Below are 22430 nucleotides of genomic sequence, written 5' to 3'. Positions count from 1 at the left end.
CAGTATGACATGGAGAGTGGTGCAGCATGGTGTAATAAGACATACAGTATGACATGGAGAGTGGTGCAACATGGTGTAATAAGACATGCAGTATGACATGGAGAGTGGTGCAGCATGGTGTAATAAGACATACAGTATGACATGGAGAGTGGTCAGCATGGTGTAATAAGACATGCAGTATGACATGGAGAGTGGTGCAGCATGGTGTAGTAAGACATACAGTATGACATGGAGAGTGGTGCAGCATGGTGTAGTAAGACATATAGGGCTCTATTTATTAACATTATTTTTACTAAAATAAAGTGAAAAAGGGTGTTTTCACACCCTTTTCACATTATTTTAGTTTCACCTGTAGTTATTACAGGGCAATTGGAGTAGAATTAGTAAAATTCTACTCCAACCCCCAGTATCACTTATTTTTAGTAAAGCAGATCGCATTTCCCATAATTGTAATGGGAAATGTGATCCGACCTAAGTTACTAAAAATAAATTGTAAAAAAATACCGGGGGAAGCCCTGTGATAATAACGCCACCTGGAGGTGGCGTTATCCAGGGTCTCCCCCGGTTACCGGGCTCCCACTCTGCTCTAATGGGGAGAGCAGAGGCGGGAGCCGGTACCAGTAATCAGCTGTGTGGTCTAAGCAGACCGCAAGCTGATTACTGTAAAAAAAAGAAAAAAAAAATTAAAAATTTTTTTTTTACTTACCTGACTCCAGGGACCGGTGATCGGGCCTCCGGTGATGGCTCCTCTTCGGTCAGCTGGTCTCCCATAGTACACTGGGGCCCGGTCATCAGGTGATCAGTCCCAGGGGTGCAGGCTATTTTTTTTAAGCCTGCACCCCTAAATACCAATTCTGCACTTTTTTTCGACACCTATTCAATTGTGAAAAGTTATCAACGTTTTTTATCAAAGACTTTTCAAAACTGCGATAAGTCTTTGATATTGAATACAGTGTTAAACTAAAACCTGTGATAATGACGTCATAGCTCCGATATTAACGCAAAAACGATGTTATCGCACCCATATTGAATACCCCTGACAGTATGACATGGAGAGTGGTGCAGCATGGTGTAATGACATACAGTATGACATGGAGAGTGGTGCAGCATGGTGTAATAAGACATACAGTATGACATGGAGAGTGGTGCAGCATGGTGTAATAAGACATACAGTATGACATGGAGAGTGGTGCAGCATGGTGTAATAAGACATACAGTATGATATGGAGAGTGGTGCAGCATGGTGTAGTAAGACATGCAGTATGATATGGAGAGTGGTGCAGCAAGGTGTAATAAGACATACAGTATGACATGGAGAGTGGTGCAGCATGGTGTAATAAGACATACAGTATGACATGGAGAGTGGTGCAGCATGGTGTAATAAGACATACAGTATGACATGGAGAGTGGTGCAGCATGGTGTAATAAGACATAGAGTATGATATGGAGAGTGGTGCAGCATGGTGTAATGACATACAGTATGACATGGAGAGTGGTGCAGCATCGTGTAATAAGACATACAGTATGACATGGAGAGTGGTGCAGCATGGTGTAATGACATACAGTATGACATGGAGAGTGGTGCAGCATGGTGTAATAAGACATACAGTATGATATGGAGAGTGGTGCAGCATGGTGTAATAAGACATACAGTATGATATGGAGAGTGGTGCAGCATGGTGTAGTAAGACAAGCAGTATGATATGTAACATGGTGCAGTATGACGAGCACTGTGGTGTAGTATGATGTCCAGTATGGAGCGTATGTGCATATACAGCATCCTTGCCTACCTTATTCATTTTGAGGTGCAGGTGGGAGGGGATGGGGGCAGGGCCAGACTATTTGTGTCATTAGGCCCTGTCCCCTTGCGGAAAAATGAAGCAAGCTGCACATATTTAAATTGGGGGTGGGGCCAAATGACATGATTATCATTAAGCTCCACCCCCTCCTCACGGATCCGTGGATTGCTGGAATTATTTTCCCCATTCTGCCCACTAGGAAGTGGGCGGGATGCTGGAGGAGTGCCTACTCTTCGAGGGTGTGCGGTGTGGGGGGGGCTACCTGAGACGTCGGGAGAGTAGGCCAGTATGATAAACCCGCAGGTTACGGGAGAGTAGGCCAGTATGATATACCCGCAGGTTACGGGAGAGTAGGCCAGTATGATATACCCGCAGGTTACGGGAGAGTAGGCCAGTATGATATACCCGCAGGTTACGGGAGAGTAGGCCAGTATGATATACCCGCAGGTTACGGGAGAGTAGGCCAGTATGATATACCCGCAGGTTACGGGAGAGTAGGCCAGTATGATATACCCGCAGGTTATGGGAGAGTAGGCCAGTATGATATACCCGCAGGTTATGGGAGAGTAGGCCAGTATGATATACCCGCAGGTTTCGGGAGAGTAGGCTAGTATGATATACCTGCAGGTTATGGGAGAGTAGGCCAGTATGATATACCTGCAGGTTACGGGAGAGAAGGCCAGTATGATATACAGTCACCACTATGGGTGGGCCTGGTGTTATGCCTGGGGATGTGACTGCACAGTGTTAACAGTAAATGATTTCAATCTCCAGTTTATACACAATACAGTGCTCTAGTGAAGTATCATAAACATAAGACAGTCTGGGCCTAATTCAGACCCGTTCGCTATATGCGTGCACTCGCAAGCGGCCCGATGTTCTGCGTACACGCATGTGCACGCTTCGTTCTGCGCATGCGTGAACTACTCACTGCGATCGCATGATGCTCGCTCGCCCTGCAAAGACAGCCCAGTGTAATGAGTGACAGGAGAGGCCGTTTGTGGGTGGTAACAGGGTCAGGACACTAATAACGGGGGTTTGGCGATGCTAACGCAGGCGTGCCCGAGTGTTTCAACGCCGTTTCAGAGGCGTGCATAATTAACAGGCAGCATCATAGTACACGTCACTTGGCTTTTTTCTACACTGAAATGCTTGCAGAGCTTGCGGTATGGTAAGGCAACCATAAGCGCTGCAATCGCTTCCGATTGTCCTCGATGTACCAATGTTTTAATACACTTCCTGGAGATGACGTGTGCCAGTGGGCGTCTCTACATACGCTAAGGGGTGTCTGCATACGCAGAGCGATCGCTCGTATAGGTAAGATGGGTGTGCTTATGCCTTGGCGAGTGATCGCATCCCATGACCTCAATTTGGAAATTTTGCATACGCTCAGTGCGAGCGTACGCATCTAGCGACCGGGTCTGAATCAGGCCCTCTGTCTGTGTCTGGACAGTGTTATTAATAAATAGTAAAGCCACATTTACAATGTAAAGTGCAACCACATACTCGTGCAAATACAGCATTATGTGGAATAATTACGTAGAAACCTAATTTTGTCTTCCAAATGGGAATCTGCTTTCCAATTGGAAATATCAAATAAATAATGTGAATCGATCTCAGCAGCAACACTAATAATAGTATCAGTGATGCATCCAGCCAATCAGAAGCGACTGCTGATCATCAACATCATCAGTGCGATTTTGTCTCAGGAGCTAAGTAACCGGACGTTCTATGGGCCTGATTCAGACCCACTCGCAAGCGGCTGTCCGCTCGCAAGTGGGTCGATGTTCTGGACTGAGCATGCGCACGACGGAGGGAGCTCCGTCGTGCGCATGCACCAGACGCGACGAGCGAAGGAAAGTCCTTCGCTCGTTGTGTCTGATCAAAGGGGGCGTGCTGTCGATGTTGATTGACAGCACGCCCCCTTTGGTAGGCGTGCCGGGGGCGTGCCTCCCTGCCGGGGGCGTTCCCACGGGAACGCCTCCTGTCAGAAGCCGGCCCACTGACATCACTAGTGATGTCAGTGGGAGTGATTTTGGCCCTGATAGAGCCAAAATCACTCCGGAGCTTGCGGTTGAAAACCTCAACCGCAGGCTCCGGCTCGCAGTTTCGATGGTCACGATGGTCAAGACCATCGCGGCCATCAAACTGCACGCTCGTATAGCCTGTGTATGACATGGAGAGTGGTGCAGCATGGTGTAATAAGACATACAGTATGACATGGAGAGTGGTGCAGCATGGTGTAATAAGACATACAGTATGACATGGAGAGTGGTGCAGCATGGTGTAATAAGACATACAGTATGACATGGAGAGTGGTGCAGCATGGTGTAGTAAGACATACAGTAAGACATGGAGAGTGGTGCAGCATGGTGTAGTAAGACATACAGTAAGACATGGAGAGTGGTGCAGCACGGTGTAATAAGACATACAGTATGACATGCAGAGTGGTGCAGCACGGTGTAATAAGACATACAGTATGACATGCAGAGTGGTGCAGCACGGTGTAATAAGACATACAGTATGACATGGAGAGTGGTGCAGCACGATGTAATAAGACATATAGTATGACATGGAGAGTGGTGCAGCATGGTGTAATAAGACATACAGTATGACATGGAGAGTGGTGCAGCATATTGTAATAAGACATACAGTATGACATGAAGAGTGGTGCAGCATGGTGTAATAAGACATACAGTATGACATGGAGAGTGGTGCAGCATGGTGTAATAAGACATACAGTATGACATGGAGAGTGGTAAGCATGGTGTAAAAAGACATGCAATATGACATGGAGAGTGGTGCAGCATGGTGTAATAAGACATACAGTATGACATGGAGAGTGGTGCAGCATGGTGTAATAAGACATACAGTATGACATGGAGAGTGGTGCAGCATGGTGTAATAAGACATACAGTATGACATGGAGAGTGGTGCAACATGGTGTAATAAGACATGCAGTATAACATGGAGAGTGGTGCAGCATGGTGTAATAAGACATACAGTATGACATGGAGAGTTGTCAGTATGGTGTAATAAGACATGCAGTATGACATGGAGAGTGGTGCAGCATGGTGTAGTAAGACATACAGTATGACATGGAGAGTGGTGCAGCATAGTGTAGTAAGACATATAGGGCTCTATTTATTAACATTATTTTTACTAAAATAAATTGAAAAAGGGTGTTTTCACACCCTTTTCACATTATTTTAGTTTCACCTGTAGTTATTACAGGGCAATTGGAGTAGAATTAGTAAAATTCTACTCCAACCCCCAGTATCACTTATTTTTAGTAAAGCAGATCACATTTCCCATAATTGTAATGGGAAATGTGATCCGACCTAAGTTACTAAAAATAAATTGTAAAAAAATACCGGGGGAAGCCCTGTGATAATAACGCCACCTGGAGGTGGCGTTATCCAGGGTCTCCCCCGGTTACCGGGCTCCCACTCTGCTCTAATGGGGAGAGCAGAGGCGGGAGCCGGTACCAGTAATCAGCTGTGTGGTCTAAGCAGACCGCAAGCTGATTACTGTAAAAAAAAGTAAAAAAAAATTAAACATTTTTTTTTTACTTACCTGACTCCAGGGACCGGTGATCGGGCCCTCCGGTGATGGCTCCTCTTCGGTCAGCTGGTCTCCCATAGTACACTGGGGCCCGGTCATCAGTTGATCAGTCCCAGGGGTGCAGGCTATTTTTTTTAAGCCTGCACCCCTAAATACCAATTCTGCACTTTTTTTCGACACCTATTCAATTGTGAAAAGTTATCAACGTTTTTTATCAAAGACTTTTCAAAACTGCGATAAGTCTTTGATATTGAATACAGTGTTAAACTAAAACCTGCGATAATGACGTCATAGCTCCGATATTAACGCAAAAATGATGTTATCGCACCCATATTGAATACCCCTGACAGTATGACATGGAGAGTGGTGCAGCATGGTGTAATGACATACAGTATGACATGGAGAGTGGTGCAGCATGGTGTAATAAGACATACAGTATGACATGGAGAGTGGTGCAGCATGGTGTAATAAGACATACAGTATGACATGGAGAGTGGTGCAGCATGGTGTAATAAGACATACAGTATGATATGGAGAGTGGTGCAGCATGGTGTAGTAAGACATGCAGTATGATATGGAGAGTGGTGCAGCAAGGTGTAATAAGACATACAGTATGACATGGAGAGTGGTGCAGCATGGTGTAATAAGACATACAGTATGACATGGAGAGTGGTGCAGCATGGTGTAATAAGACATACAGTATGACATGGAGAGTGGTGCAGCATGGTGTAATAAGACATAGAGTATGATATGGAGAGTGGTGCAGCATGGTGTAATGACATACAGTATGACATGGAGAGTGGTGCAGCATCGTGTAATAAGACATACAGTATGACATGGAGAGTGGTGCAGCATGGTGTAATGACATACAGTATGACATGGAGAGTGGTGCAGCATGGTGTAATAAGACATACAGTATGATATGGAGAGTGGTGCAGCATGGTGTAATAAGACATACAGTATGATATGGAGAGTGGTGCAGCATGGTGTAGTAAGACAAGCAGTATGATATGTAACATGGTGCAGTATGACGAGCACTGTGGTGTAGTATGATGTCCAGTATGGAGCGTATGTGCATATACAGCATCCTTGCCTACCTTATTCATTTTGAGGTGCAGGTGGGAGGGGATGGGGGCAGGGCCAGACTATTTGTGTCATTAGGCCCTGTCCCCTTGCGGAAAAATGAAGCAAGCTGCACATATTTAAATTGGGGGTGGGGCCAAATGACATGATTATCATTAAGCTCCACCCCCTCCTCACGGATCCGTGGATTGCTGGAATTATTTTCCCCATTCTGCCCACTAGGAAGAGGGCGGGATGCTGGAGGAGTGCCTACTCTTCGAGGGTGTGCGGTGGGGGGGGGCTACCTGAGACGTCGGGAGAGTAGGCCAGTATGATAAACCCGCAGGTTACAGGAGAGTAGGCCAGTATGATATACCCGCAGGTTACTGGAGAGTAGGCCAGTATGATATACCCGCAGGTTACGGGAGAGTAGGCCAGTATGATATACCCGCAGGTTATGGGAGAGTAGGCCAGTATGATATACCCGCAGGTTACGGGAGAGTAGGCCAGTATGATATACCCGCAGGTTATGGGAGAGTAGGCCAGTATGATATACCCGCAGGTTTCAGGAGAGTAGGCCAGTATGATATACCCGCAGGTTTCGGGAGAGTAGGCCTGTATGATATACCCGCAGGTTACGGGAGAGAAGGCCAGTATGATATACAGTCACCACTATGGGTGGGCCTGGTGTTATGCCTGGGGATGTGACTGCACAGTGTTAACAGTAAATGATTTTCAATCTCCAGTTTATACACAATACAGTGCTCTAGTGAAGTATCATACACATAAGACAGTCTGGGCCTGATTCAGACCCGTTCGCTATATGCGTGCACTCGCAAGCGGCCCGATGTTCTGTGTACACGCATGCGCACGCTTCGTTCTGCGCATGCGCGAACTACTCACTGCGATCGCATGATGCTCGCTCGCCCTGCAAAGACAGCCCAGTGTAATGAGTGACAGGAGAGGCCGTTTGTGGGTGGTAACAGGGGCAGGACACTAATAACGGGGGTTTGGCGATGCGAACGCAGGCGTGCCCGAGTGTTTCAACGCCGTTTCAGAGGCGTGCATAATTAACAGGCAGCATCATAGTACACGTCACTTGGCTTTTTTCTACACTGAAATGCTTGCAGAGCTTGCGGTATGGTAAGGCAACCATAAGCGCTGCAATCGCTTCCGATTGTCCTCGATGTACCAATGTTTTAATACACTTCCTGGAGATGACGTGTGCCAGTGGGCGTCTCTACATACGCTAAGGGGTGTCTGCATACGCAGAGCGATCGCTCGTATAGGTAAGATGGGTGTGCTTATGCCTTGGCGAGTGATCGCATCCCATGACCTCAATTTGGAAATTTTGCATACGCTCAGTGCGAGCGTACGCATCTAGCGACCGGGTCTGAATCAGGCCCTCTGTCTGTGTCTGGACAGTGTTATTAATAAATAGTAAAGCCACATTTACAATGTAAAGTGCAACCACATACTCGTGCAAATACAGCATTATGTGGAATAATTACGTAGAAACCTAATTTTGTCTTCCAAATGGGAATCTGCTTTCCAATTGGAAATATCAAATAAATAATGTGAATCGATCTCAGCAGCAACACTAATAATAGTATCAGTGATGCATCCAGCCAATCAGAAGCGACTGCTGATCATCAACATCATCAGTGCGATTTTGTCTCAGGAGCTAAGTAACCGGACGTTCTATGGGCCTGATTCAGACCCACTCGCAAGCGGCTGTCCGCTCGCAAGTGGGTCGATGTTCTGGACTGAGCATGCGCACGACGGAGGGAGCTCCGTCGTGCGCATGCGCCAGACGTGACGAGCGAAGGAAAGTCCTTCGCTCGTTGTGTCTGATCAAAGGGGGCGTGCTGTCGATGTTGATTGACAGCACGCCCCCCTTGGTAGGCGTGCCGGGGGCGTGCCTCCCTGCCGGGGGCGTTCCCACGGGAACGCCTCCTGTCAGAAGCCGGCCCACTGACATCACTAGTGATGTCAGTGGGAGTGATTTTGGCCCTGATAGAGCCAAAATCACTCCGGAGCTTGCGGTTGAAAACCTCAACCGCAGGCTCCGGCTCGCAGTTTCGATGGTCGCGCTGGTCAAGACCATCGCGGCCATCAAACTGCACGCTCGTATAGCCTGTGGGTGGTCACCCACAGCTATACGAGCGTCCAGGAGGACGCTCCATTTTCATGGAGGCCGGCCCTCATTCAGAGCGTGCGCTCTGCTCAGAGCGTACGGCTCTGAATGAGGGCCCATGTCTCCTGACAGGCGCACCTGTGTCTTTGTAGTGGCCTGTATGAGGCGCATTTCTGTAACTACGCCCTTACTGTACTTCGTCAATAATTGAATGCTCCCTCCCCCTCTCTGCCAATATACATTTACCAGCATACCAATGAAAACATATGAATTTATTGAGAGCATTTTCTGTACTAAAAAGCATAATTACTGCCATTTTCTTATTAAAATAATCCTAACCTGCAAAATGAACTCTTCATATAGCTTGTGGTTGCATAAATAGGTGCATTTGCACCAAAATAGGCAACATAACAAATTGACATTTGTCCTACAATCGTAAAATACCTTTTAGTTTCGCAAAACCAAGAAAATCAGATAAAAGCAATAATTATCCCACTCTGTGATTTTGGTTTTCTGTTCTGTTCTGTTTTTGTAATAGTTTTGCTATATGCTGTGGATGCTTATTTTATGTTCTTTGATTGATAGTCGATTTTTATGGGTTTTTTCCTTTGTCCGTTTCAGCCCTGGACACATTTTTGTTAGTTCCGGAGAGGAACGTATAGGATCTAGGTACAAGAAAGTGGTTTACAGGGAATACACAGATGGACAGTTCACGGAGCGGAAGGAGAGGAGCCCAGAGGAGGAACATCTGGAAATACTGGGTAATAACGGGACTAAAAACTTTAATAGTGTTAAATAATTGATGTGTGTCACATTATATCAGCAAGGCAACTTTTACTAGGAATCATGTCTCAGCGTCTAAATTCCCTTTTAAGAAATATTATCAGGTATCTTCCAAGAGACAGAGGGACTGAGATAAATTTATTTAGAAACTTATAATACATACTAGAGATGTTCGGTTCGTTTTTCCTGGAAAACTAACACTCCCAAACGAACATCCCCAAAACCATAACACGGGGGTCTGCCTACATCTCTAATACATACCAGTGATGTCTTTGGGAGCTTTTAAAACTGTATAAATAATACCATTGTTTCCTTGTATATTATATAGGTCCATTAATACGAGCAGAAGTGGGAGAGAGCATATTAGTTGCGTTCAAAAACAATGCCGCACGGGCATACTCCATATATGCGCGTGGTGTCCAGGTGGTGAGTCTCGGTGGCGGAAACATGATTCAAGCCACCCAACCAGGTGAGTTAAGAGCATACAATGTACTCTCTGAAAATGGAATAGGCATATAGTGGGGTAAATGTGTCCTTAAAGGCTAATTACTCCATTATGTAACAGATCTAGGGGCCTATTCATCAACACTAAAATAAAGTTTTTAAGGACATTTTCCTTAAATAACGTTATTTTGGTATTCATGTAGCCACTTAGCACAGGAGTTATCACAGATATCTCCTTGCTAAGTTCCCCTGCGTTAATTTCCACACTCCCCATTCATTAGTATGGGGATGTGGAAATTGTGGTATTCATCAAATTCCGAAAATTATCAATTTTCGGAATTTGATGCAGTTACTATTCGCCACTGTGAGGTGGCGAATAGCAGGTGAAACTTACCTGTATCCGCGTGTGCAGGTCCCCCGACGAGTCTCTCCGGCGCTCTGGTCCGTCCTCAGGCTCCGGAGGCTGGTCGGACATGTGTGCTCCCCAGCAGAGCACAAGAAAGTTTAGAGAAAGAAAAAAAAGTTTTTTTTTTCTAATCTGTCATGTGGTCTGCTGGGAAACCACATGACAGACCAGCAGGACGGAGCCGGAGGCTGCTGCGCGGACAGGTAAGTCGGGGGGAGGGGGAGGTGAGCGGAGGGGGGAGGGGGTGAGGGGGGGGGTACACAAACTTAACGCATCTGTAGGCAGTGCTGCGCATGCGCTGGTTTTACAGATGTAACAGCGCATGCGCAGCACTGTTTCCAGATGCGATAAGGTAGTGTAGGCAGGGAAAAGTATCTATTTCCCGAAAAGCTGTCATCGCAAAAATGACAGCTTTTCGGAATAGATACTTATGGAGAGGTGGAATGATGAATTCCACCTATAATTAGCTAGAACTCCATGAGAGTTCTAAAGCTAATTATCTCCAGAGAATTTTTAGGTTTAATGAATAGGCCCCCTAGGCCCTCATTTACTAACAAGTTTTATCACCAGAACGAGTGATAAATATCACTGTGTATGATAATGGTGCTCCAGCCAATCAGCTCCCAATTGTCAACTGTTAGAAAAATGACAGTTAGGAGCTGATTGGCTGGAGCACCATTTATCATACACAGTGACATTTATCACTAGTTTTGGTCATAAAACTCGTTAGTAAATAGGGGCTTACATATGTTTTTACCTACCATCCCTTGGGCCCTATAACTTGAATTATTGGGGTCTGTCCTCCAGGAAACTGTGTGCTTTTGAAGGTCAATGTTTCTATAGGGTCCCCACAACAGATGGTCTGATACGAAAATAGTCTGCAAGCAGGAATAATAATTGCATAATAAATAATGTATATACTCTGTATCATATAAGATGATTAGCGCCAAGGGCCTTTTTCTCATCTTACTGTATGTTTTCTAAGCTTTTACAAATATAACATGGCAAATATATATAACAAACCCAATATATAACAGTCCAGTATAGAGGTAATAGCTTTTGTGAACTTTTTTCCCATCCCTTTAGCAAAAAGACTTTTCATAATAACTCCTTTGGTTAATGCAGCCTAGAAACACAAATCCATGTTGTGGACTGGAACTTAGAACAACCATGGCTTACTTTGATGTCCCTTTAATGGCTTTATAGAGGGACAGCTAATGCAGGTGTTGCCATCCATGTTATTGGTGATGTGGATTTAATGGTTTGTTTTGCACTTATTTTATTTACATGTGTTTTCAGGAGGAACAAACACTTATAGATGGAATGTCCCAGAAAGTTCGGGACCAGGGAGTAAGGACCCAGACTGTATAACATGGGCTTATTATTCCAAAGAAGATTTTGTGAAGGTGAAGTAAGAAAAAAGTTGACTTCAATATACTTAGCTGTTAAGTATCACCGCTCCTACGCTAAACTGTTCATGTCTGCAATTATGTAACTTTAGAGGTCATTTATGGAACTGGAAAACTTGTGCATCCCGCTATACTTGTGCCATTTGCTGGGGACGGGAGGAGCTGGGTGGGTCCAGGTGTTCATTCCTCATTAAAGGATGAGCACATGATTGCGGCTACTTACACACCCATATGAGAAAATAAGATAAAATTTAATACAATTAAAGAGGTGTAGAAGGCACCTTTAAGCGCAACATACCATGCATTTAGCAGGTGGTGGCAGACCACTTTTGAACTTTTCATTTGATTTATATGAGAGAGCCCATTTCAGTCAGTGTAATGAAAATGTTGAGGGAGCCATACTTGTTTGCCATCCAGAGAGGTATTTGAAAATGAGATAGGGATATGTATCAGGACAGCTAAGAACAACATACTGTATGCTTAAAATTAACTTAACTTGCTATTTAAAGAAATAACAATCTATGTGGGCTTACTGCTTTATAATTAATGTTGGCAGTGGTTATAAAGTGGTTCCAGGAAGTGACAGTTTCACTCTCTCACCCACGTGCAATTCTGCAATCCTGCAAGAACAGGCATAGAATGTTTTTCTGGGGCTGATTCGCATGCATAGTGGATGTAGTTGTGGGCAGCCATGGTAGCATGATTTACTACAGTACCTTATGCTAATGCGATCATCAGAAATGCTTCAGGTGATTCTCAAAAAATTAAGAAACTCCCATCAGTGGCCAGGCACTTTTTGGAGAAACATGGGGGTTCCCCTATGAATCTCAAAGCCTTCGGCCTAGAGCATGTGAGATTGGGGATTAGAGGAGGAGACCTGACCAGGGTTCTCCTACAGAAGGAGAGTCAGTGGACTTTTAGACTTCAAACTGTGAACCCTTTTGGTCTTAATGAATACATCAACTATACAGCTTTCCTTGGGTAACCAACCTAATTTCTGCATCTAAGATCCTTTTTGGCACTTACAATAGGATGTAAATGTTTTCATGTTTCATTTTCTTATATTCTCATCAGGAACACATTTTGTTTTTTTACTATCTTATATTTATATTTGTCTTCTATTCATTTGACATTATTGTGTTTATTCCTATTTTTATTCTTCTTTCTTCTTATTTATTATGTTTATTTCTAGATCTCACATTATTTTATTTCTGTAATTTTTCATCTCTATATTTCTATTTTTCATGACACCTATATTGTCAATGTACTTTGTATATTATTATACTTTATCACACTTGAGTCTTATCAAATTACATCTAATAATTTTGTGTATTCAAGGCCTTTTGTTCACATTAATAATATAATAAATAACTTTAATCATTTATATTCTTCTTTCACCTTCTTATCAATTTGCACTTTCACTTACTCACTAGCACTATACATTTAATATATTATCAAACACTATATTTTTTTAATAAACCTTATTTTAATGATATTTAATTATTAATTATGATGTTTCATCCAAATATAATCTCTATTTTATTTATTTAATTTATTTGTGCTAATACCGCTTTTCCTATTTGTGTTAAAATATACTATTAGTAATTCCTCTACCACTATGCTTCTTACTAAGTTTGGTGAGATTACAGTTTCTCTTTACTATACTAGAGACCGATCACCTAGGCAATCTTGAACCCGCCTACTATAGGTTAGGATTGGTTTACTGCACACACTGATGTGCATCTGATTGGCTGTCATTACCTAATTAGATGGCCAGTCTCCGTGACGTCACGGAGCCTAACTGACGAAGCCGAGTCAGGTGAAACGCACGTCTTGCTACCGGGTAGTCTCCGGAGTGCACGTGGAGACTCCCGCTGTCTGGACATTACTGCTGCCATACCGCTATTCACTGTATCAGGTATCTATGATTTCGAGGGACACCCGGGCTGCACCGCCTCATACAATGTTCCCCCAGCACTGTGTTTTCACATCAGAGGGGTGAGTCGTGTTATTTGCAGACCCGGTGCTGTTTTTCCTCCTTTTTCTTCTATTTCTTTGGTATATGCAGGAGTGTTTGGTACTGGTGAGCTTATAACGGGGAGATTCCTCTCATGATTCTGACACCAGGAGTACCACATTACTCTGCCATTACCATTGGTTACTAGATCTCTGCTCAGGTTTTCACACTCCCTCATTGTCCCACTTAGTAGCCTGCATTTACATACCAGGCTATTTCTGGATTAGACAAGGGAGTTTCTGGATACCTACTAAACTATATTTCTTACCCTCATGGTATATGTGGTTGGTCCGCTCATGTTCCATTCACTACATCCTGTACATGGAACACAGCAGCCACCTACCCCTTACTGTTAAGTGAGCGGTTACTTTATTTTCATGATTTTATCTACTTTAATTTAATACCTGATTTACCATATGCTTCTCTTCTGTCTCAAACCACTACAGAGTTTTTCATATTCATATTTATAATACTCTGATATTTTATGTTATGTGGTTTTCTGACAAATTATTGTGTGCACAGATCGTTTACTCTGATACTGTATGATGTGTTAGGATATAGTATGTTACAATTGCTTCGGGCAACAAATGTTTCTGAACATTTTGGCACACAGAGGGAATCTGGTTGGTAGATACATTCTACCTCAGTGTATAGCTGTAGCAGCGTTTTGTTTCAGCATCTTTATTTGATATATATCATTCTGATTTTCACATAACTGCACCTATTGAGATTTCTCTCATCCAGGCTTAGATTTTTTCACCTAGGCTATTATTAATATGAGTATGTATTTAATTTATGGTGTGATGTTATTATTAGAGACCACCAGGATGCTATAGAGATCTTCTGCGTACCAAGAGTATTATCAGTTATTAACTGTGATTAATTTTGATTCCTTATGATCCCTATCGTTTGAATACTCTTGTATAAGATCCATACTTACTCCATTGGATGGTCTCGTCTCTTGATGAATGAGATCCTTGTACATACTTATATGTTTATGCTTTGCTTGCAGGTTACCATCGGATGGTAATATTACTTTCCGATTTATCCAGTTTATCCCTATTTAGTATCCTGCATATTTGTTTACTTGTTGTCTGTCCATTTTGTCTGTCCTGAGGCATATTTTATTGATATTTTCTAATAAATGTTAAGTTTTATTCTACTACAAGCAGAGATTTGTGCCAATATAATAGAGAGTACTTTCCACTTTTCTTTTTTGCTACTTAACTTACTCTTTTGGGTGCACCTCCAACTTTCAATTGGTATTGGGCATCATTACCCAATTTTGATTATCTGATTATGGAGTTTTTTCTGCTTTCAATATAACATATTGAACCATTATTGGTACCAGTGCTTAGGGTCTCCCTTTTACCCTTCTCCCTATTTATTGCTAATGCGATTATTCCTTCAACTAATTTGGGTGTTCAAGCAGAAAACCGTGCCGCCCATTGATGTTGTGCCAACTGCCACCACCATCAGCATTAGTATCTGTACTTGCCCCATGCTAAGTGCAGGAGACCCATCAGAAACAGGCTTCCCTTCCCCGTACATACGTCTCACGCACAGAGCTTTTGACTCACGTCCACAACACTCCAATGACACTCCCAAAAGTCAGGGTGCAAACGTGTTCGAAAAGCCCAGTTCCTGCCACAAAACGCCCTATTTCATAGAAACACAGTTCGGGCCAAATTCCGTCCGACTATTAACCACTTGCCTGGCATGGTCGTATCAGATACTACCATACCAGACTTGGCTTTCCCTGACATGCCGCAGCCGCCGATCTCAGAGGGACCTTCTGGTCCCTCTACACCTGCGCCTCCTCCTCGTTTGTGTCCCAATCACTGCTGGCCACAGTGATTGAGCACCGGCGGCAACCCCCTAGAAGCAGCAGCCACGGCTGTGACCCGATCACTGTGGCCAGCAGTGATCGGGCAGCCGGACCCGTCCACTTCAGTAAGAAGCAGTAGCAGCGGCTCTGGTAACCGCCGCTGCTGCCATGTATCCGGTCCGCCAGCGGGACACCTCCGGAACACAGTGATCAGTGAGATCACTGTGTAGAAGCAGCAGCAGTGGCTCTGGTAGCCGTGACTGCTGCTATGTACCCTGGCACCTAGCGGTGCCCCCGCCCCACTCCTTCCGGCCTCTGCTCTACTGATACCAACACTACTTTCAAGAAAGAACAACAGAAGATGTTCTTTATTAGTGAATTCAATACGGCAAGCAAGTTTGTACAACATACAGCAAATAAATTGTGGCCTATAATAAACACTGATACTGCTTTAAAACCATTAGTGAATTCCAAATTGATGATGTGCCATAAGAGGGGCAGAAATTTGCGAGATTGGCTAATCAAAAGACGATATAGGCAGGAATACAACAATTAACACTACTCATTTTTTAACCAATACATCCAGGGTGCTATAGATGCACTGGATGCAGCACGTGCAGATACTTGGAAACAGGGAGTTATATCTCCCATCCTCGATCTGGTAAACAGATATCTATCAAACATATTGTTACATGTACTAGCAAATATGTGGTGTACTGCATCAAATGTCCTTGCAGCCTGATGTACATTGGTAAAACTAGTTCTGTGGGCCTGATTCTGACCCGCTCGCGAGCGCTGTACGCTCGCAAGCGGGTCAATGGTGCCTAAGCGCGCATGCGCACGATGGAGGGAGCTCCGTCGTGTGCATGCGCGAGACCCGGCGAGCGACGGGGAATAGTGATGTCAGTGGGAGTGATTTTGGCTCTGTCAGTGTGAGTGATTTTGGCTCTGATAGAGCCAAAATCACTCCAGGGCTTGCGGCAGCGAGACCCTACCGCAGGGTCTCATCGCAAGCCCGATGGTCGCGATGGTCTTGACCATCGCGACCATCATGGACACTCGCTATAGCTGTGGGTGGTATGTTCCGTGAAAGAATGGCACAACACCGTTCGGCTATCCGTCTCACCCTAAATGGTAGAGGTATTGATCAGCCAGTAGCCAAACATTTCAAAGCGAAACAACATTCTTTGGCTTCTCTTACATACAAAATTGTGGATCACATCCCTATAATGAAAAGAGGGGGGGATCGTGCTCGTAAGTTGCTGCAATGTGAGACAACATGGATTTATAACATGAACACGGTTGCACCTAATGGACTGAATGAGTCTCTCTCTTGTTTTCTATAATGTATAGGTAGTTTGTGCTAATATGTTGGTTTTTCATGTGGTATACAGTATGTTTCATGTATCTGATTACAGTTAGATGGTGTGCTTTTCTGGACATTACACACATACAGATTTGATTGCGTGTAGTTATATTTATCGCATTTAGATGCTGTGTTGTCCATCTAAAAGGATTGATGAGCTATGCTGTTCATATGCCTATGCTTTTTATGCTATATCGGGGGTATGCATTTTTCAGCCCATCAGGGAATGCTAGCTTCCAGACGGGGATTATTTCACTGATTGTTGTGTATACTATTGGTTGTTATGGTAACCGCGATCCTCCAATGGTATGTCAGAGGGCGGGACCTTGCCGGGCTTCTGCACTGAGCACATGTGACGTTGTCACGTCTCGTGCGTGCGCCGCAGGCGAGTGACATCATCTCTAGACGCCGGAGTGGACGCCAGGATACATGAGGGCTCTGGGGTATTTAAGGTGTGTATGTTTTATGTCTTTTATATTCTTGAGAAAGATTGAATAAACCGAAATGTCAAATTGCTTTGGATTTGGTGTCCGCTTTTCTTGATTGAATGACCCTGGAGTGCCGCTCATCTATGGGAATATGTCTGGGCTTGGAACTTGGGCCCTGATTCAGAGCCGGACGCTCTGACCAGAGCGCTCACTCTGAATCAGGGCCCTCCTCCATTAAAATGGAGCGTCCTCCTGGACGCTCGTATAGCTGTGGGTCACCACCCACAGCATATACGAGCGTGCAAAAAGATGGTCGCGATGGTCTTGACACATTGACACATTTTCTGTGTTTGTGAATTGTGTGCGCAGTAGCCGCACGTGCATCAACCAAGTAGTGCCAAGCGTGCGCCTGTGTCATAAGTAAAGGGCCGGCTGGCTTGACCGTTAAGGGTGCTGTAACCCCCGAAAGTACACTCCAGTCCAAACCAAAAAAAAAATTATTTTCTGTGTTTGTGAATTGTGTGCGCAGTAGCCGCACGTGCATCAACAAAGTAGTGCCAAGCGTGCGCCTGTGTCATAAGTAAAGGGCCGGCTGGCTTGACCGTTAAGGGTGCTGTAACCCCCGAAAGTACACTCCAGTCCAAACCAAAAAAAAAATTATTTTCTGTGCTTGTGAATTGTGTGCGCAGTAGCCGCACGTGCATCAACAAAGTAGTGCCAAGCGTGCGCCTGTGTCATAAGTAAAGGGCCGGCTGGCTTGACCGTTAAAGGGTGCTGTAACCCCCAAAGTACACTCCAGTCCAAACAAAAAAAAAAATTATTTTCTGTGTTTGTGAATTGTGTGCGCAGTAGCCACACGTGCATCAACAAAGTAGTGCCAAGCGTGCGCCTGTGTCATAAGTAAAGGGCCGGCTGGCTTGACCGTTAAGGGTGCTGTAACCCCCGAAAGTACACTCCAGTCCAAACCAAAAAAAAAATTTTTTTCTGTGTTTAGCCGCACGTATATATCAAATTGATATAACATAAATGGAGGACCAAACTTTCTCCGATAAAAATAAAATAGAGAAAGATCAAGAACCACTTCCTCCTAGTGCTGAAGCTGCTGCCACTAGTCATGACATAGACAATAACATGCCATCAACGTCGTCTGCCAAGGCCGATGCCCAATGTCATAGTAGAGGGCACATACAATCCCAAATGGCATAGTTCAGGAAAATGACCTTGAAAAAGACATTTAAATCAGCTGAAGAGAAACGTAAACTTGCCAATATGCCATTTACGACACGGAGTGGCAAGGAACGGCTAAGGTCAATCCCTAGTATGTCAGCGAAGAACTGTGCTTTCTAAGAAGATATCACAAATCCCCAAGGAGAGTCCAAGTGTGGTGGTGGTTGTGATGCCTGACCTTCCCAGCACTGGACGGGAAGAGGTGGCTCTTTCCACCATTTGCACGCCCCCTGCAAGTGCAGAAAGGAGCACCCACAGTCCACTTGCTGATATGCAAATTGAAGATGTCACTGTTGAAGTACAACAGGATGAGGATACTGGTGTAGCTGGCGCTGAGGAGGAAGTTGGCGAGGAGGATTCTGATGGTGATGTGGTTTGTTTAAATCAGGCTCCGGGGGAGACAGTTGTTGTCCGTGGGATGAAAAAGCCCATCACGGTCATGCCTGGGCAGAAGACCAAACATTCCACCTCTTTGGTCTGGCAATATTTCTATCCAAATCCGGACAACAACTGTCTTGCCATATGTACCATATGTAAAGGTGAAATAAGTAGGGGTAGGGACGTCAACCACCTAGGAACATCCTCCCTTATACGGCACCTGCAGCGCGTTCATAAAAAGTTACTGTCAAGTTCAGAAACTTTGGCTAAGACCGTAAGCAGTCCAGGGACACCTAAATCCCGTTGTCCTGTTGTATCCAAGCGCCTGCAAACCACACCGTCAACTCCCTCCTCGTCAATTTCCTCCTTAGTCAGGATCGGAAGTAGTCCTGCAGGCCATGTCACTGGCATGACTGACTCTCCTATCCGGGATTCCTCCGGAGGATCCTGCATTGCTACACCTACTGCTGCCGCTGCTGCTGTTGCTGCTGCTGGGAGTCGTTCATCATCCCAGAGAGGAAGTAGGAACACCACTACTTTTACTAAACAATTGACCCTCCAACAGTCCTTAGCGAGGAGGATGAAGTACGACAGCAGTCATCCTGAAGCAAAACGTATAACTGAGGCCTTGACTGCTATGTTGGTGTTAGACGTGCGTCCGGTATCCGCCATTAGTGCAGTGGGATTTAGACAATTGATGGAGGTAGTGTGTCCCCGGTTCCAAATCCCGTCTAGATTCCACTTCACTAGGCAGGCGATACCGAGACTGTACAGAAACGTCAGAAAAAGTGTCCTCAGTGTCCTGAAAAATGCCGTTGTACACAATGTCCACTTAACCACGGACATGTGGACAAGTGGAACAGGGCAGACTAAGGACTATATGACTGTGACAGCCCACTGGGTAGATGTATCACCTTACGCAGCAACAGCAGCAGCGTCACCAGTAGCAGCATCTCAGAAACGCCAGCTCGTTGCAAGGCAGGCTACGCTGTGTATCACCGGTTTCAGTAAGAGGCACACTGCCGACAACCTCTTAGAGAAACTGAGGGAAATCATTGCCCAGTGGCTTACCCCACTTAGACTCTCCTGGGGATTTGTGATATCTGACAACGCCACCAATATTGTGCGGGCATTACATCTGGGCAAATTCCAGCACGTCCCATGTTTTGCTCACACAATAAACTTGGTGGAGCAGAATTTTCTGAAAAGTGACAGGGGCGTGCAGGAGACGCTTTGGGTGGCCCGAAAAATTTCTGGCCACTTTCGCCATTCAGCGACTGCGTGCCGAAGACTGGAGCGCCAGCAAACACTCTTGAACCTACCCCGCCATCACCTGAAGCAAGAGGTTGTGACGCGGTGGAACTCAACCCTCTATATGCTTCAGAGGATGGAGGAGCAGCAAAAGGCCATACAAGCCTATACATCCACCTATGACATAGGCAACGGAGGGGGTATGCACCTGACTCAAGTGCAGTGGAGAATGATTTCCGTGTTGTGCAAGGTTCTCCAGCCCTTCGAACTTGCCACACGTGAAGTCAGTTCAGACACTGCCAGCTTGAGTCAGGTCATTCCCCTCATCAGGCTTTTGCAGAAGCAGCTGGAGAAAGTGAAGGAGGAGCTAAGACGGAGCGATTCCGCTCGGCATGTGGGACTTGTGGATGAAGCCCTTCATTCGCTTTGCCAGGATTCCAGGGTGGTCAATCTGTTGAAATCAGACCACTACATTTTGGCCACCGTGCTCGATCCTAGGTTTAAAGCCTATGTGGTGTCTCTCTTTCCGGCCGACACAAGCCTGCAGAGGTGCAAAGACCTGCTGGTGAACACACTGTCAGCTGAAGCGGAACGTGACACGTCAACGGCTCCTTCTTCATTTTCTCCCGCAACTGGGGCTGCCAGGAAAAAACTTAGGTATCCTAAGCAACCCGCTGGCGGTGATGCAGGGCAGGCAGGACCAAGTTTGGACATCTGGTCCGGACTGAAGGACCTGGCAACAATTTCTGACATGTCTACTGTCACTGCATATGATACTGTCACCATTGACAGAATGGTGGAGGATTACATCGGTGACAGCATCCAAGTAGGCATGTCAGACAGTCCATACCTGTACTGGCAGGAAAAAGAGGCAATTTGGAGGCCCCTGTACAAACTGGCTCTATTTTACCTGAGTTGCCCCCCCTCCAGTGTGTACTCCGAAAGAGTGTTTAGTGCAGCCGGGAACCTTGTCAGCGAAAGGCGTAGGAGGTTGCTTCCACAGAATGTGGAGAAGATGATGTTCATCAAAATGAATTATCAGCTCTTCCAGGGAGACCAGCCTCCAGAAGGTACAGAGGGACCTGTGGTGGTGGATTCAAGTGGGGACGAGTTAATACTTTGTGAGGATGAGGATGTACACACTGAAGAGGGTGAGGAATCGGTGGATGAGGAGGATGAGGATGACATCTTGCCTCCGTAGAGCCAGTTTGTGCAGGGACACATTAATTGCCAGCTTGTTTTGTGGGGGCCCAAACGAACCAATCATTTCAGCCACAGTTGTGTGGCAGACCCTGGCGCTGAAATGATTGATTTGTTAAAGTGTGCATGTCCTGTTTATACAACATAAGGGTGGGTGGGAGGGCCCAAGGACAATTCCATCTTGCACCTCTTTTTTTTCTTTGCATTATGTACAGTTTGGGGCCTAGTTTTTCTAACTGCCATCCTGTCTGCCACTGCAGTGTCACTCCTAGATGGGTCACGTGTTTGTGCCGCCCACTCGTGTCGCTTAGCATAGTCATCCAGCTACCTCGGTGCAACCTTTTGGACATAAAAACACTATTGTGAGGTGTGAAGTGTTCAGAATAGACTGGAAATGAGTGGAAATTAAGGTTGAGGTTAATAATAGCATAGGAGCAGAAAAACCTACAAATTCTGTGATTTTAGCTGTTTTTATGCTTTTTTTCAAAAAAATACAGATCCAAAACACAAAACCCAGAACCCAAAACACGGAAGGGTGGTTTTGGCAAAACCAATCCAGATCCAAAACACGAAGAAAGATCCAGATCCAAAACCAAAACACAAAACACGAAAAGTGGCCGGTGCACACCCCTAATATATATATATATATATATATATATATATATATACAGGGGCGTAACTAGAACTGTTTGGGCCCAATAGCAACATTTTTAAGGGGCCCCCCTAACTTAGGTCTTGCACAATGCCCATAGTAGTTCCCTTAAAACATTAAATGCCCACTGTAATTGTACCCCTTATGCAGTGCCCCCAGTAGGAATAATGCCCCCTATAGTAATGCGCCTGGTAACAATGCCCCCTGGTAATAATGCACCTAAAAGTAATGCCCCCTGTAGTAGTGCCCCCTGCAGTGCCACCAGTAGTAAGGGCCCCTGTAGTGCCCCCAGTAGTAATGCTCCCTGTAATGCCCCTTGAAGTGCCCCCAGTAGTAAGGGCACCTGTAGTGCCTCCAGTTGTAATGCTCCCAATAGTGCCCCCAGTAGTAAGGCCTCTGTAGTGCCCCCATATGACGCCCCCAGGAGTAAGGCCCCTGTAGTGCCCCCATATGATGCCCACAGTAGTAAGGCCCCTGTA

The 22430-nt window shown here is 45.2% G+C and overlaps 1 protein-coding gene across 1 annotated transcript in view; it reads left to right on the top strand.

Annotated features, from left to right (window-relative positions):
* Positions 1–22430, top strand: part of LOC148478262 (ferroxidase HEPHL1-like) — a 129489-nt gene that overhangs the window by 80270 nt on the left and 26789 nt on the right. The window contains exons 13-15 of the mRNA XM_088455714.1: positions 9184–9323; positions 9674–9814; positions 11495–11601. Coding sequence (XP_088311840.1) covers positions 9184–9323; positions 9674–9814; positions 11495–11601 — 388 coding nt within the window. The remainder of the gene's footprint in view (positions 1–9183; positions 9324–9673; positions 9815–11494; positions 11602–22430) is intronic.

Source organism: Taudactylus pleione, unplaced genomic scaffold, assembly GCF_031769625.1.
Source record: "Taudactylus pleione unplaced genomic scaffold, aTauple2 ptg000667l, whole genome shotgun sequence".
Lineage (NCBI taxonomy): Eukaryota > Metazoa > Chordata > Amphibia > Anura > Myobatrachidae > Taudactylus > Taudactylus pleione.
The sequence above is the reverse complement of the archived record's forward strand: the minus strand, read 5'-3'. Positions and strand labels throughout refer to the sequence as shown.